Raw genomic sequence first — 14,865 nt, 5'->3', positions numbered from 1 at the left:
TCTCAAGACCGTTTCTTTCGCTATATCGGAGTGGAATTTGTTTTCCCCAAGAGTTGCCCAAGTTGCCTCCATGAGGATCCCGCTTTGGGCTGAAGAAATAAGTTTTTAAAGATGGCCCGGGCGACGGTGACGGCCTGTCCCAGCATGCCGAGGGCCGCCTGCTCCCCTGATGGCGGGCGGCGGATCGATCCGCCAGGGGCTCCGCAGAGCCGCGGTTCAGCCTGCTGCAGAATTATGTCTCCAGACTAACAGATGGTTATTAATACAGTGAAACATGTGAGCGGGGCCCACAGATGCAGTTTCTTCTTGCTCTTTACAGACTTTACAGCTCGGCTTTGCCAGCTCCTGCATCATCAGTTGGGTGCCTCAGTCATTTGGTGTAATGAAACACGCGTGCGGTAGTGACACACGCTAGGGTGGTAATAGTGACACACAGTAGTGGTGTCTGAGTGAAATAGGTGTGGTATAGGCTGTAGCGTAGTGGTTAAGGTAAATGACTGGGACACGCAAGGTTGGTGGTTCTAATCCCGGTGTAGCCACTATAAGATCTGCACAGCCGTTGGGCCCTTGAGCAAGGCCCTTAACCCTGCATTGCTCCAGGGGAGGATTGTCTCCTGCTTAGTCTAATCAACTGTACGTCGCTCTGGATAAGAGCATCTGCCAAATGCCAATAATGTAATAGGCGTTTGTTATTTAATTCTGTCGACAGCATTGTCACAGGTGTGGTAGCCCTGCGGCCTTGTTACTAAGGTACATGACTGGGACCCAGAAGTTATGGATTTATTTTTTGGATAAAAGTGTCAGTTAAACAATGGTAATTTAATGTACAAGATGCCTGTAATGAGACCTTAGAATACGCCTGTGCTCTTCTAGAATGCCTTAGAATATAGCACAGGTCCTCAGAGAGAGGGAGTGTGTGTATGCGAGAGAGAGAGAGAGGAGAGAGAGAGAGAGAGAGAGAGGAGAGAGAGAGGAGAGAGAGAGAGAGAGAGAGAGAGAGAGAGAGAGAGAGAGAGAGAGAGAGAGGAGAGAGAGAGAGATGAGAGAGAGAGAGAGAGAGAGAGAGAGAGAGAGAGAGAGAGAGAGAGAGAGAGAACTGTGTTAATTATTGCTTTGTGTCCACATGGACTGTGTGTACATGCATGCATATCTGAGTGACATGGGTGTCTTCGCGTGTGCATTTTACTGTATGTGTCTGCATGTTGTGGGGTGGTGTGTGTGTGTGCGTGTGCATGTTATGGAACTGCGTCTGAATGCATGTGCATGTTATTCGACTGTGTGTGTGTACATATTATGCGGCTGTGTGTGTGCATGTGTGCACGTTATGTGGCTGTGTGTGCATGTTATGCGGTTGCATGTTGCATGAGTGTGCATGTTATGTGGCTTTTTCACTCATTATTTGGCCCAGAGAGCGTGGGAAAAAAATGGAAAGGGCCGGAAGGAGACCCGCCTCCTTACCAGCCCAACCAATGCCAGAGCCCGACGGTGTAAAAACACGCCCCTCTTTGCCTTTGCAGCAGCGAGTGCGTGGAGAAGAAGGAGGGGCCCGACGTCTTCTTCTGCTGCTGCGAGGGCAACATGTGCAACGAGAAGTTCTTCTACAACCCCGACACCTCCCCGCCCGCCGAGCGTAAGTGCCCCCCGCCTGGTCTTCAGCCCCCTTCCTGTCAGTCTGTCAGTCTGTCTGTCTGTCAGTCTGGCCCATGGTAGGTGACCCCTGCAGGTCAGTCTCATTAAGCCCGGCTTTGAGCCCAGTTCAGAAAATCAGTCTGTTTCACGGCAACTATTCATAGCACTCAAAATGGCTGCTTGCCTCCCGATTGGCTGGCCCGTTTTCAAAGAGTGGAATGGGCCTGGAGGTTCACCCAGAAAGTTTATTTTTTATATATATATTTTTTTTGTCATTAAAGGAATCGGAGATGAAAAGAAGCGGGAGGATTCTCAGTCACATGCGCGCTACCTCGCGTAACCCAAAAGTTGAGACGAGCCGAAAGTTTCATACGTTCCCCGTGGTCATTATTCCTTCTTTAAAAGCAGTGCAGGGATTAAGGTCTGAGCACCCCTCCGTACGTGAGCGGAAAAGCAATCCGGGCCTTTATCAAAGGCCGACAGTCTTGGCCGCCCAGTCGGAAAGACAAAACGATTCCTCTCGCTCCTTTGTGATGCACAGTGGCCGCCCCAGCGAAGCGGTGCAGCCCCGAAGTCCATCAGGATGCCGCGCGCAACGGCCGTCCCTGATTTCTCCCCGTCGGCTGCCGGCCCCCGAGTCCTCATTTGCATCAGCGAAACGGCTGATTACGTTTTCGCCCATTCAGAGGCTCCGTCCAGACCTTTCGCCGTCACCTCCTGTTAGGGGCTAATTGGCAAAGCTCGACGGACAAGTAAATAAACAGACGTATTTCGCCCCGGGCGGCCCCGAGACAGTCCCCGGTATAGGCCTTAATCATTGTTCAGAGAGGGTGTTTATGCGGAGTCTCTGTCCAGGGCTCAGCATAGGATGACCTGAGGAGAATGAGACTCCGAATGGGAAAGTCCCTGTTCGTCAAATCGCCCTTTAACCCTTTTAGGTGTCAGATATGTGATCAGTATATGTGATTAGAATGTTCTGAACCGACCATTCTAATGCTGATGTCACAGTCACTAGTAAGTTCTAGAACAGTGAGTTAGAATTTTGGTAAAAACATTCCAAAAAGAAAACCCTTCGAAGGGTTAAAGAAAGAAACTAGACAGCTTTTAATATCTATACATTTTCTTTTTAAGCCATCTGCAGGTATAGAGATGTGCGTCCCCCTGCCACCCCCACATCATTCAGGTTTAGCCGCAGGGCCCTGCCATCCTCCTGCCCTCAGAAAAGCTCCTCTTCCGTCGTCTTTGGTCTCTGAACCAGTAGCAGGGTCCTGTCTGAACACGCAGCTCCAGGTCTTTGGAGTGAGGCGGCTCACCGAACACAACCCCCGCACCCCCTTTCACCCCCGCACCGTCCCCGCCTCCGTGCCTCCGTGCCTTTGCGCTCCTCCAGACGAGCTCAAACCGCACCTGCGGCAGAGGCGCACCTGCAGCGTTTTTTATTTAAAAAATGAATTCATTCCTCAACGCTCCCGCCAATCACGGAGGCCAGGTGCTTCCCCCCTTTCAGATGCGAGACGAACAGCGCGGGCACGGCTAACGGCCCCCCGGCGCATTACGAAGACAAAAAAACGTTTGGATGGGTACGCCACGTATTCCTAACGCAGCCTTTCAAAGGCCCGTTTGCAAATGCCGTGCGATAGATGCTTTTCCTGAGGCTTATTTTTCAGTTTCAGTCAATTCCAGCCTCCACTTACTCAGACAATTTTATAATAATTATGCATTGATGCTGCTGTTCTTTTTTTAATCCACCCTGGGTTTATAACTGTGTGTCCGTTTCATTTAAGAAGTTCACAAATCTGAATTGTTCCACAACAACTGCTGTAACCACCCTGCTGTGTTGGCAGGTTTGCTCCAGAAAAGAGGTGCTTATCTTGAAGGTCTGTCTGGATGAATGAGGGTTAATGCAAACCCCGGCCGTACCGTGTAAAATGTGACATCCCTGACTGCCTCCCTCTGCTGTTATTCATTTTGGGCCTTAATGTCTGCCTTTCGGGCCGCTTGTCGCCGTTTTCAAATTGAGGACTTTTTCCTCAGTGTCTATTTTTCATAACCATACAAACATGGAACATAATATTAATAATTCATACTTGTGTATTACTTTGTGTTTTCACACCAGGTTCTTTCCATCCACTTCCTGGAAAAATCTAGAACACAGTCTAGAATGTTGTTAGTTCGGGCACTTTTAGGGGCCCCTGGCACTCAGTGAGTTAGAGTTATCACTGTGTCTCACTGATAACTGCCACTAAAGGCACAGCCAATAGAAATGGCATCTGTGCTTATTTGAGTGCACCCTTTCCCAATGTAGGCGCTCTTTGGCAATTGGACTGAGTTTAATGCTGGCACCTGCACGTCCTTTTGCTGCAGTTAAACCAAAGGGAAAAGCATAGCTTGGGAGGACTTGTTTTTATTCAGGTGAATCTGGGGGGATGATCCACAGAGAAGCTGTTAAAGGTCTAAAAGTGACCACTGTGAAAGCCCTGAGTTTGTGTTTGAAGCACTCTGATTTAATGAAATTCTGAGCTGATTCAGTGTATTTGGGTTCTGGCTTAATTGAACATTGAGCAGGCTCGGCGAGTTCGGGTTCGGACCGAACCACCCAAAACTGAGTGATTTGGGTTGGGTCCTGGCGATGGAGCACGGCTGCTGCTGTTGGTAGTGGGCATTGAGGGTCAGTACCTTTAATGAACCTCCACCCTCCTCTTCCTCCCGGCTGTCCGAAAGCCTCCAGTAAGCTGTGAGCTGGTGCTGCTGCTTTATCCAGGCCAGCCGTGAGTGACAGGCGGGGGGGAGGAGTAGGGGTGGGGGGGGGGGGGGGTGTAAGCTAACGGGCTGACCTCTGGCAGGGTCTGGAGACAGGGGGTAGGAGGTAGGAGTTGAGGTGGGGGGTGGTGTTGGCTAATGGCCTGACCCCGGCAGGGCCTGGCGTGAGGCAGGAGGTAGGAGTAGGGGCGGGGGGTGGTGTCGGCTAATGGCCTGACCTCTCACAGGGCCTGGCGTGAGCTGGGGGCGGGGGGTAGGGGTAGGGGTAGGAGTAGGAGTAGGAGCAGGGGTGAGGGGCGGGGAGCGGTGTAGGCTCATGGCCTGACCTCCTGCAGGGCCTGGCGTGCCTCTCCATGCGCACAGCACACGTGCCCTCCGTATGTCAGGGGGATTTTCGTGACGGAGGATTCGCAGGCCTAATCACCCGACGCCCCAGTCACGGGACATCCCGGCTCAGCCGGCCCTGGGCAAATGGGCTGTGTCAGGCCGGCGGAGCGCCGTGAGCCACGGCGATGCCGGATAAGCTGGGGATGGCACGACAGGCAGGCTCCCATAGCAACGCCCCGGCCAATCTAGCTGTCAGACACAGGCCCGCGAGTCAAAGTGGGATTGAGCGAACGCTACGCACTGCCGCCTGGCAACACTGTTCTACAGCTGGACACAAACCACACACACGTGCACACAGACACACACACACACCTGTGCACGCACACATGTATAGACAGGATGGGACTATTGAAACTCCGGGCCGGACGCGCACACACGCAAGCACACACGCGCACACACACACACACACACACACACACACACACACACACACGTACGTACGTGTACACAGGACGGGCCTATTGAAAGTCTGAAGGAGGCTGGCCCACACGGGCGGCAGCATGGCGGTCTAACACACAGGAAGTGAGGCCGCACAGGAAGCCCTGCAGACTCCCGTTTCTCTTCCCCGTCTTATCGAAGATGTGCCTGATAAGATAATAAAAACACAGCGAGCCCTCTCCGCTTTGCTTTTGTTAGCTCTGATAAAGGCCCTCTGCGTGTGTGAATGGGAGCTCATACCCCTCTGGAAAATATTTTTCTCATAATTCAAATAGTCTTTTGTGTTTTCTGTGTACACTCCCAGAAGAGTATAATGTCCTGCCTGCATCACAAATGAAATAACTCTCTCTCTTCCTATCTCTCCCCCTCTCTCCTTCTCTCTCCCTCTCTTCCTCTCCCCCTCTCTCACTCTTTACCTCTCTCTCCCTCTGTATCTCTTTCTCTCTCCCTCTCCCTCTCTTTCCCTCTCTCTCTGTCTCTCTCCCTCCCTCACTCTCGCTCTCTCGCTGCAGCGACCTCAAACCCGTTCACCCAGCCGCCCCCTCTCTTCAACACCCTGCTGTACTCGCTGGTGCCCATCATGGGCATCGCAGCCATCGTCCTCTTCTCCTTCTGGATGTACCGCCATCACAAGCTGGCGTATCCGCCAGTCCTGGTGCCCACCCAGGTAAGAACGAGCCCCCCTCCCCCCCCACGTCCTTTCTAGCACACAGTGTCCCGTTCAGAGAGTCCCAGAGAGCTGCCAGCCTGACACCCGTTCCCCAGCAGCTCCCTTGTCACCTTCTTTCACACAACGGCACAGATAAAGCGGATTTATTATGCATTGCTAAATAACATAAAGGCACCAAACCAGTATTCTTCCAATGCAAATAAGAATTGATATAAGGGGATCTGTATTTTGAATTTGTACTTTGCTTCTTGGTTAGTTACAATAGTTAACATGCAACTGACGTTTTAACATTAGCATCCGCTTCCTTACCCGCTGGCAGAGGGGCTAGCCCTGGGGTGAGCGTGCCAGAGATTCCTCGTGTTCATTCCATCTGAGCTCTTAACTGCGTAATTGGATCAATTACGGGGGCTAAAAGCGACACAGGTGGCCGCGGGTTGGAGGCCATGTGCGTTCATTTCGGGCTGCCTGCACTGGCGAGAAACAGAGGAGTCCCTTCGACACTGCCCTGTGTGAGCAACCGGGTCCGAACCGGTCACAGACCCGACACCGCACTTAACCCTCCTATTATGTTAAGAGATTATGACCGTTTTTAAGTAAATGCAACATTATCGCAAAAGAGAAAATGTTGACACTTTGTGTGTCGCCTTTTTATTGTCTCCAAAATGACTAGCCTTTTAACCATAAATATGAAAAATCTGTGAGAAACATCTCAGGTACAGGATGTGAAAGTTTGGCGCCTGTATGGGAAAGTGCCACCAGAAAGAAATCGGAGATAAAATATGAAAGTGGTTGTGCATTTTCTGACTTTTTATACAGTTACAGAGGGTCAAAATAGGCCCATACTACACATGCAAAGTTGGTACAGGACTTCTGGAAAATATAGCATTATGTGTATTGCATGTTTACTATTTAATCCCTACAAAATAGAAAATGTAAAAAAACATGCAGTACCAAGATGAAAGAAGGTTAACTGGTTTTTAAGAGAAACGCTGAATGGGGTCACTGTTTAATCCCCAGCTGGGAGCAGCCTACACTGACGCTGTGAAATATGTCAGCTGTTTCTCGGTATCCGTCCTCTCGGACGGGCGCACCTCGATCCCGTAAATGCAGCCGTTTATTTGCACTGTTCCCGAAACAGGCTGCAGACCCTGGGTGAGATACGGAATTATTTTGGATTCAATTACTTTTACGCTTTACTGACCTTGTCTGGTGTATTGAAACTGTTCACGAAACGCTCTTAAAAAGTGCAAGCCCTGCTTTCTGGCCCTCCTGTTTAATTGAACCAGGCAAAATCGGTCAAGCACAGAATAGTATTTGAATCATAAAGAATTACGTATTTGACCCAGGTCTGGCGGGCTGATGAGTGCTTGGTCCCGCCATACGCCGTCTGAGAAAGATAATCAAAACTAAAACTAGCATTTTGTGTTGTGGCTGAAACCTGAAATAAAGTTTGGAGTTGCGCGGAGAAACCTCATAAAGTATTTGAAGAGACATGCGGGAGACATCCAGCCAGCCTCCCCTTCAAAGGCTTCTCAACAAACGCTTGGTACGGCCATCCAAGCACTTGTCCCGGGTTTAATTTTCTCAAGGATTCGCCCTTGCCGCGTCTGACAGATTGCGTTTTCATCAGACGCAAGGCCGCCGGTCTCCGGAGATGCTCCTTGTATCCGCTAGCTCTTGCCTCCCTGGGTTTTCATTCATTTCTTTTCAAAGCTGCGGAAAGCTGTAGAATCTTTCTGCTTGCTTTTCTCTCAGAATTACAAGGCTCGAAAGTGAAGTTTATCTGCTTATACGACTGCCATTGGTTTCCACATTAGACCCTTCACTGTTCACATGGGCCGCAGAAGAACAAAGTGCTAGCGCACGCGTTATTCATTCATTCTTAATAGAGGGGCAATTCTCCTTCTAGAGAGGTGAACAGAATGCGATGTACTCATTCACTTTTAATGGAGGAGCGGAGAGCCATTCATAGGTTCTAATTAAAACCAACTCACACACGTTTACACACTGTTAACTTGGGACAGTGCTGGAGATAATGGGGGGGAACGACTTGCTTTAAAATTATTGCTGTATACTGCAGCTTCTCTTCCAATGTAGCTTCTTCTATTTGTGTTTTATATTATACACTTGACCGGACCGTCAAAAAGAACCCTTTTTTTTTCAGATGGGTACTTTGGTACATGATAATATCGGATTTAACATGGAAACTTGGCATGACATATTTTCATTGGAAGATATGGGATAGAAATAAAATTTTGCTGTTCACTTTATGCCAATGACAGCGTTCTTGGTCTTTTCTCTTGAATGTTTTAGTTGATGTTAATTGTTGTATTCCACTGCTGAGGTATCTAACAAACCAGATCCCTTCTGATTGGAAATATGTGTGTTACAGGAAGTAGGTCTCACATACTGTATTGAGTTACAGGAAGTAGGACACAGGCACTGTATTGTGTTATAAGAAGTAGGACACATACATTACATTATTGGCATTTGGCAGATGCTCTTATCCAGAGCGACGTACAGTTGATTAGACTAAGCAGGAGACAGTCCTTCCCTGGAGCAATGCAGGGCCTTGCTCAAGGGCCCAACGGCTGTGCGGATCTTATTGTGGCTACACCGGGATTAGAACCACCGACCTTGCCTGTCCCATTCATTTACATTAACCACTACGCTACAGGCCACCCTGTATTACACCCTGTACAATGTTTCATGAAATAGTGCACACACCCTGTCCTCTGTTACAGGACGTTACAGGAAGTAGGGCACATACACCCCGTACTGTTACATGAAGTAGGGCACACACATTGTCCTGTGTTACAGGAAGTAGGGCACACATACGCTGTCCTGTGTTACAGGAAGTAGGGCACACATACAGTGTCCTGTGTTACAGGAAGTAGGGCACACATACGCTGTCCTGTGTTACAGGAAGTAGGGCACACACATTGAGGGCGTGGATTTGACTTATATTGTTATTCAGGGGTATCCCAGTTCCTGCTGCGTGTGCACAGCCCATGGCCTATGTGTTTTGGTGGTATGAGATGTATGCCCAGGCCCGAAAGTCAGTAAGACATGGAAAAATGAGAATTTCACCTCCCAAAGTGGGCTCTAAGGGAAAATGATGTCATCCTCAAATAATGAAGTTTGGTATATTTTCGTAAACATGATGTAAACCAGCCCCCACAAGGAAAATGGTGGTTTACATGGAAAGAAATAGGCGCTCAGCCTGCTTTGAATTGGCTTGTCCCAGGCCTCAAATCTTCCCCATCTAGGTCCCCCGACCTCCGACCCCACTCACTGCACTCGAGATGCCTGGAGTCGACGCTCCGCTCACCTGCCCTTTGACTGCTAATTAAAAGCAGGCGTTGGTTCGTGTTCCACTCGGCTCAAGAGAGGATTATTAATAGATCTGCTGCAGGATACGCACGCATTCTGTACCTTCCCTCCAAGAAGGCTTGAAGCATTGAAAACACGCAACCAGCACGATGTAGTTACTCAGACGTCGGTGGTTATTTATTGTGCAGAATAATTATCAGACGGCATTTTGACTCGTTTCTGGACTGTAGTGAATTCTATGGTTTAAAAAAAAGTGCCTGTTTGATGTTCTGCACAGTACATATTCAATGTTCACAGAAGGAATTTCATATTGTGGTTTCTTTTTTCCCCCCACCTTTACCCCTGCATTGCACCTGGTTCCAGTTTGAATTTGCGTCCATTCCTCTTTCTTGAAGGGTTTTGTTACTTGCATTGTGCTCGGGTCTCCTCTGTAGCTGGAGTTGTTTTCTGCCTTCCATTCATTTTTTTACATTTGTCCTTTATTTAACCAGGGTAGTCACAGTGAGGTGGACATTTCTCTTCTCTTCTGCAAGTGAGCCCTGGGGCCGATGTGTGTTTTTGATTCTAAGGCAGGGGGTTGGTGGGTACGGTGTAGCGTCCATTTGAGGTCAGAGGTCAATGCGAAGTCATGACAGTTTTAGGCGACATTCACCGAAACGCTGGGGCGTATTTCTCCAAACAGGATTACTGGGTTAGCTGGATAAAAGCGCTGAGTAAAACTGGTAATGGCTCTTTTTTACTTCAGTCCCATGTTCAATTTTGCGGAAGGTTCTGGGTTGTAATCGGTGCCAATTATCCAGCTAACTCTGGATAGTCCTGCTTTGTGAAATACCCAGTGCTTTCCAGTGACCTCTCCAGAAAAGTATTTGAATACTTTTCAAATTGCTCAGAAAAATATTTGAATACCAAACCAATACGTATTTGACCCAGGTCTGCCATGGGAATGGACTCCCCCCACCCCCCCCCTCAGGGTAGCGAGTAGCAGTGCATATCTGGGCACCCCTCGCTGCACCCAACCCCCCTCGCGAGCGCAGAACGGGAGGAGGCAGAAGAGCGTAAAGGGATAAATAATGCAGGTGCTTCTGCACTACCGTTTTAGCCACCCCGGCTATTAAAAGGCCGCTTCTGTCACTGCGCCCCTGGCACACCACAGCTTAATCAATAATGCATCCGTCCAGAACACAAGCCCCCATTGACCTCTGACTCCAAACCCGCCATCGACGTTTGCCCGCGTCACGTCTTTTCCTTGGCGCCGCGCGGGGTGTTCGGACTCGCCCTCATTTTCCTTTTATTTAATTATTTATTTATTTATTTATTTTTTTCGTGTTTGTTTTCCAAGCTCGCCCCCAGATAACGTCAGGTTGATGAATTGCGGTCGTTTCTCTCCCCTGCGTAAAAGAAGAGCGTAATCGATAGAATCGTGCCTTTGCTCTCCGCGCTCAGGTACACGAAGGGCTGTAAAGGAGAGATTTGTACGTTCGGGTCGACACTTAAGCGTTCTCTCACAGACGTGGCGTTGCCGTGGCCCTGGCTGAAGAGCCAGCCCCCCACTAGATAAATGGAAAGGAATGGAATACAATCCGCGGGACGGAATTGGTGTTTCCTGTACACAACCCGGCCAGCACTGCGCTGGTAAATACGCGTAGAATGCCGTGACGCAGCGGCCTTCCAGAAGCTTCCATTGCTAGATGTGTAATACTCCCCCCCCGCTTTCGCCTGCCAACTGCACGCGATTTACAGGTTGAACAACGCGAGGGGCGTTCGTTTTATTTTCACTTGTTTGTTTTGCAGGCGGCCGTATCTGGAGGCCTTAGCGTTAGCTCCCGTTCGACACATTATTCATTCATACCACAGGGTGTTTTATTGAAGCAATTCAGGTTAAGTACCGCTCCCACTGTGCCGCTTTGAGCACGGGGTTCTGCCCTGCCCTCCTCCGGCGATGGGTCCAGAGCTCCCCGCTGACGCCTCCCCGACCCCCCCCCGCTGCTGTCCGTGAAGGGCTGACTGACGGAGCGGTTTGGCGGGATCTAGATGTCCAGGATGACCTTGCGGGTTTCGCACATCCACAAAAACGCACTACAGGGCGGGTTGAGCCAAGGTGAACACGTGCCTCCTAGCACCGTTACCTTCGCCGACCTCCGACAGGCTGAAACGGGCTACCGTTAGAAAGGAACTGGTCCCTTCCTTTACTGACAAGCTGAGATTAATCTACATTCAAACACAAGGGCTTTACATGGTGTATTTAAAGGGCCAGAGTCGAGGGCTTTAGGTGACTGTATTTAAAGGGCCAGAGATGAGGACTTTAGGTGACTGTATTTAAAGGGCCAGAGATGTGGGCTTCAGTGGCTGTATTTAAAGGGCCAGAGATGAGGACTTCAGTGGCTGTATTTAAAGGGCCAGAGATGAGGACTTCAGTGGCTGTATTTAAAGGGCCAGAGATGAGGACTTCAGTGGCTGTATTTAAAGGGCCAGAGTTGCGGGCTTCAGTGGCTGTATTTAAAGGGCCAGAGTTGAGGACTTCAGTGGCTGTATTTAAAGGGCCAGAGATGTGGGCTTCAGTGGCTGTATTTAAAGGGCCAGAGATGAGGACTTCAGTGGCTGTATTTAAAGGGCCAGAGATGAGGACTTCAGTGGCTGTATTTAAAGGGCCAGAGATGAGGACTTCAGTGGCTGTATTTAAAGGGCCAGAGTTGCGGGCATTATGTGACTGTATTTAAAGGGCCAGAGACGGGAGCTTTAGGTGGCTGTATTTAAAGGGCCAGAGACAGGGCTTTCGGTGACTATTTAAAGGGCCAGAGAGTTTGGCACGATTCTCTTATTTTAAACCTGACTGGCCTTCGTTAAAACCTTGCTGCAAGAACGTATATCTGGAACATTATCTGTTGGACAGTGGACCACAAATCTTATGTACAAATAAAATATCTAATGTTAGCAAGCACACTTATGTGCACACACACTTACACCCATGTGCAAGCTTACACACACACACACACACACACACACACACACACACGTTGCAGTGTTGCTGCATCACGGGCTGCTTTCAGAATGTTGTGCATCTGCTGAGTCAGGGAGGTCAATGAAGGATTTATCGCAAGCTGGAAGGACTGAAAATCCTGGAGGTTTGCCAGCATCTGAAACTCAGTAACCAATATCATGTTACTGTTTCTTTAGATTCCTGAGGTAGAAGATGGTTAGATATATATATTTATGTGCAAAAAATTATTGTACCTTGGAGTACCCCTGTGTAATGAAGATCGTTCTATTGAACATACAGAGGGGTCCAAAAGTCTGAGACCACTAGTGAAAATACTTCTATTTTTCATTATTTTCTTATTTAAGACAAATTTTTAATGACAAATTATACTGGACTTTGAGTGAAAAGTTTATTCTTTTTTAATTACATGAATTTCTTTGCATTTGGTATGTCCCCCTTTTGCTTTAATGGCAACATGCACTCAAGCTGGCATGGACTCAAATTTGTGAGTTCGTCCATGTTATCCCAGCATTATTTGACAATGCTCCAAAGAGCATCTTGTGTTGTTACTGAATGCTTGGCTTTTGTCGGTCTTCAAGTGCCCCCATGAATGTTCAATGGGGTTGAGGTCAGGTCATTGTAGATTGTGCCGCACTCCTTGCTTTTCTTTGGTCTTTGAGTAGTTCCTGGAAAGCTTTGAAGTAACTTAAATTTGTTTTACGTTTTTCAAAATCCTAAAACTTTGTTTATTTCCAGGTTTTTTTTTACTCCAGATTTTCAGTGTGGTCTCAGACTTTTGGGCCCCACTGGACATGTTTGAGACCAGTTTAACAGCAGCAGAACCTTCTGGTGAAGGAATGTGTTGTGTCGATATCTTTTGAGTCCTGACCCCGCTGATACCAGCTGCAGTCACGAGGCCTTTAGGGTGACGCATCATGGCCTTCGCCTCGCCCAGGGGCCGAGGGTCCTCCAGCTGGCATTGGGTTCCTCGCCTCCACCGACTCCACCAGCTGGGTTTTCATCCCTCTGACACCATGCCTAGCTCAGCCAGCTTCCTACAACCCTAACCCTCACATTCACAGTGCCTTTCTGTGAGCACACATGCCAGTCCGTGCTCTCTCCTCCTTTCAGTACTGTTTGGCATAACAAATTTCGGAACTATGTGAGGTAATATAAGGGGAAAAAATGACTTGTGAAACATACAGCTCCTCATTGGGTTAATATGATATCCTTGGGGTGTTTCTTTGACTTGGACCAACGTAGCAAATATCTACAGACTAAGCATTTTAGGTGAAACTATGTTCTTTGCACATGGATTAGGAACCTGGTGCCAAGGACCATTCTGATTGGTCCATTTGTTTTCACATAAAGGGAGGCTTGGCTCTGATTGGTCGGTTCCACTCACTGTTGCGAGAACTTGCGAGTTGCCTGTCTTTACTGCTGGTGGATTAGTGCCAGGAATCTCTGGGTGATATTTTGGAGGAATTGATTTAAGGATCCATTACTCTCTGCTTTCCTCTGCCTGTGTGCACCCAAAGGCCCAGTGCTGACCCCCATCACCTTCCAGACTCATTCAGCAATAAAATATCCCGAAGCTTAGGGAAAAGGGAGAAATCCCAGCTCAGGGTGCAGTCCCTCCACAGCCGAGGTCCAGATGGCAAAACCTACTCCTGTGACATTACATGCAGAATCCTGATTATCAGGGCTACCCAACCCTGTTCCTGGAGATCCAGTAGGTTTTCACTCCAAACAAACCACAAACAAAGCACTCATTGAACAGCTATAGATGACTTTGAGCTGCTAATTGGTAGAATCGGATGCGGCAAATTATGGTCGAAATAAATATCTGCAGCACGGTAGGGGTCCAGGAACTGGATTTGGCAGCCTGGAAGATTATCGTCGCGCCTCAATGTCTCTGCGCACCGATCTGAGGTCAGGTCCGCCGGAGCCGATCGAGCCCCCAGCCGCTCAGGCCACTCAGGCCACTGCTCCCAGATCAGTGGCGGGAGGGAGGGGAGGGAGTAAAACAAAATGGCAGCTCTGCGGCCTCGGGTCATCAAGCAGCCAATGAAACTGCTGTCTCAGCCTCCATTTCACAGTAATTTCCTCTCTGCCTCTTTTCCTTTGCTAGCACGCCTTTCATATCATGATAGAGGTAAGATACTCGTTTAATTTACTCCACCTTTACCGTGCTTTTTGTTTTTCCAAAGGGAGAAAAAAACTGAATATATTCATTTGTTTGTTTGTTTGCAGCCGTGAACTTTTCATTTATGGATGTCTTGCCCATTTTTTATTTAAACGTCACCCCCCCCCCCCGCCCTGAATTACATCGTTTTCTTGGAATGCTTTCATTTTGAGCATTTATTTATTTATTTTGCATGGTTGTCGTTTTGGTCCTTGGCACTAATTGGACTGCGGAAGCCCAAGGCGAACATGAGTGCATGCTGGGACGAGAACGTGCGTGTGGTGTTGGAACGTGTACTCTTCAGCATGGATGTCCGCTTGTGGTCGCTGTATTTTGTGGTCCTTTTGCTCATAAATGTCAGGGGTTTTTGGGGAAAGAGGGTTGAACATGTTTCTGAAAAATATGAAAAAGGCCCCTTGCGTGGTCCAACTCTCATTGAGCTCCTGCTGACCAATAAACGGTCTGACTGCGGGTGGCCTGAAAACA

At 48.7% G+C, this 14,865-nt stretch overlaps 1 protein-coding gene across 2 annotated transcripts in view; it reads left to right on the top strand.

Moving 5' to 3' along the window:
* Positions 1-14,865, top strand: part of LOC133123787 (activin receptor type-2A) — a 52,256-nt gene that overhangs the window by 23,504 nt on the left and 13,887 nt on the right. The window contains exons 3-5 of one of the 2 annotated variants that reach the window (XM_061234329.1): positions 1,518-1,630; positions 5,727-5,881; positions 14,326-14,349. In XM_061234329.1, the coding sequence (XP_061090313.1) occupies positions 1,518-1,630; positions 5,727-5,881; positions 14,326-14,349 (292 nt within the window). The remainder of the gene's footprint in view (positions 1-1,517; positions 1,631-5,726; positions 5,882-14,325; positions 14,350-14,865) is intronic. The other variant, XM_061234330.1, reaches the window with a different exon arrangement.

Source organism: Conger conger, chromosome 3 (assembly GCF_963514075.1).
Source record: "Conger conger chromosome 3, fConCon1.1, whole genome shotgun sequence".
NCBI lineage: Eukaryota > Metazoa > Chordata > Actinopteri > Anguilliformes > Congridae > Conger > Conger conger.
Note: the sequence above shows the minus strand (reverse complement) of the source record. Positions and strands in the feature narration are given on the sequence as shown.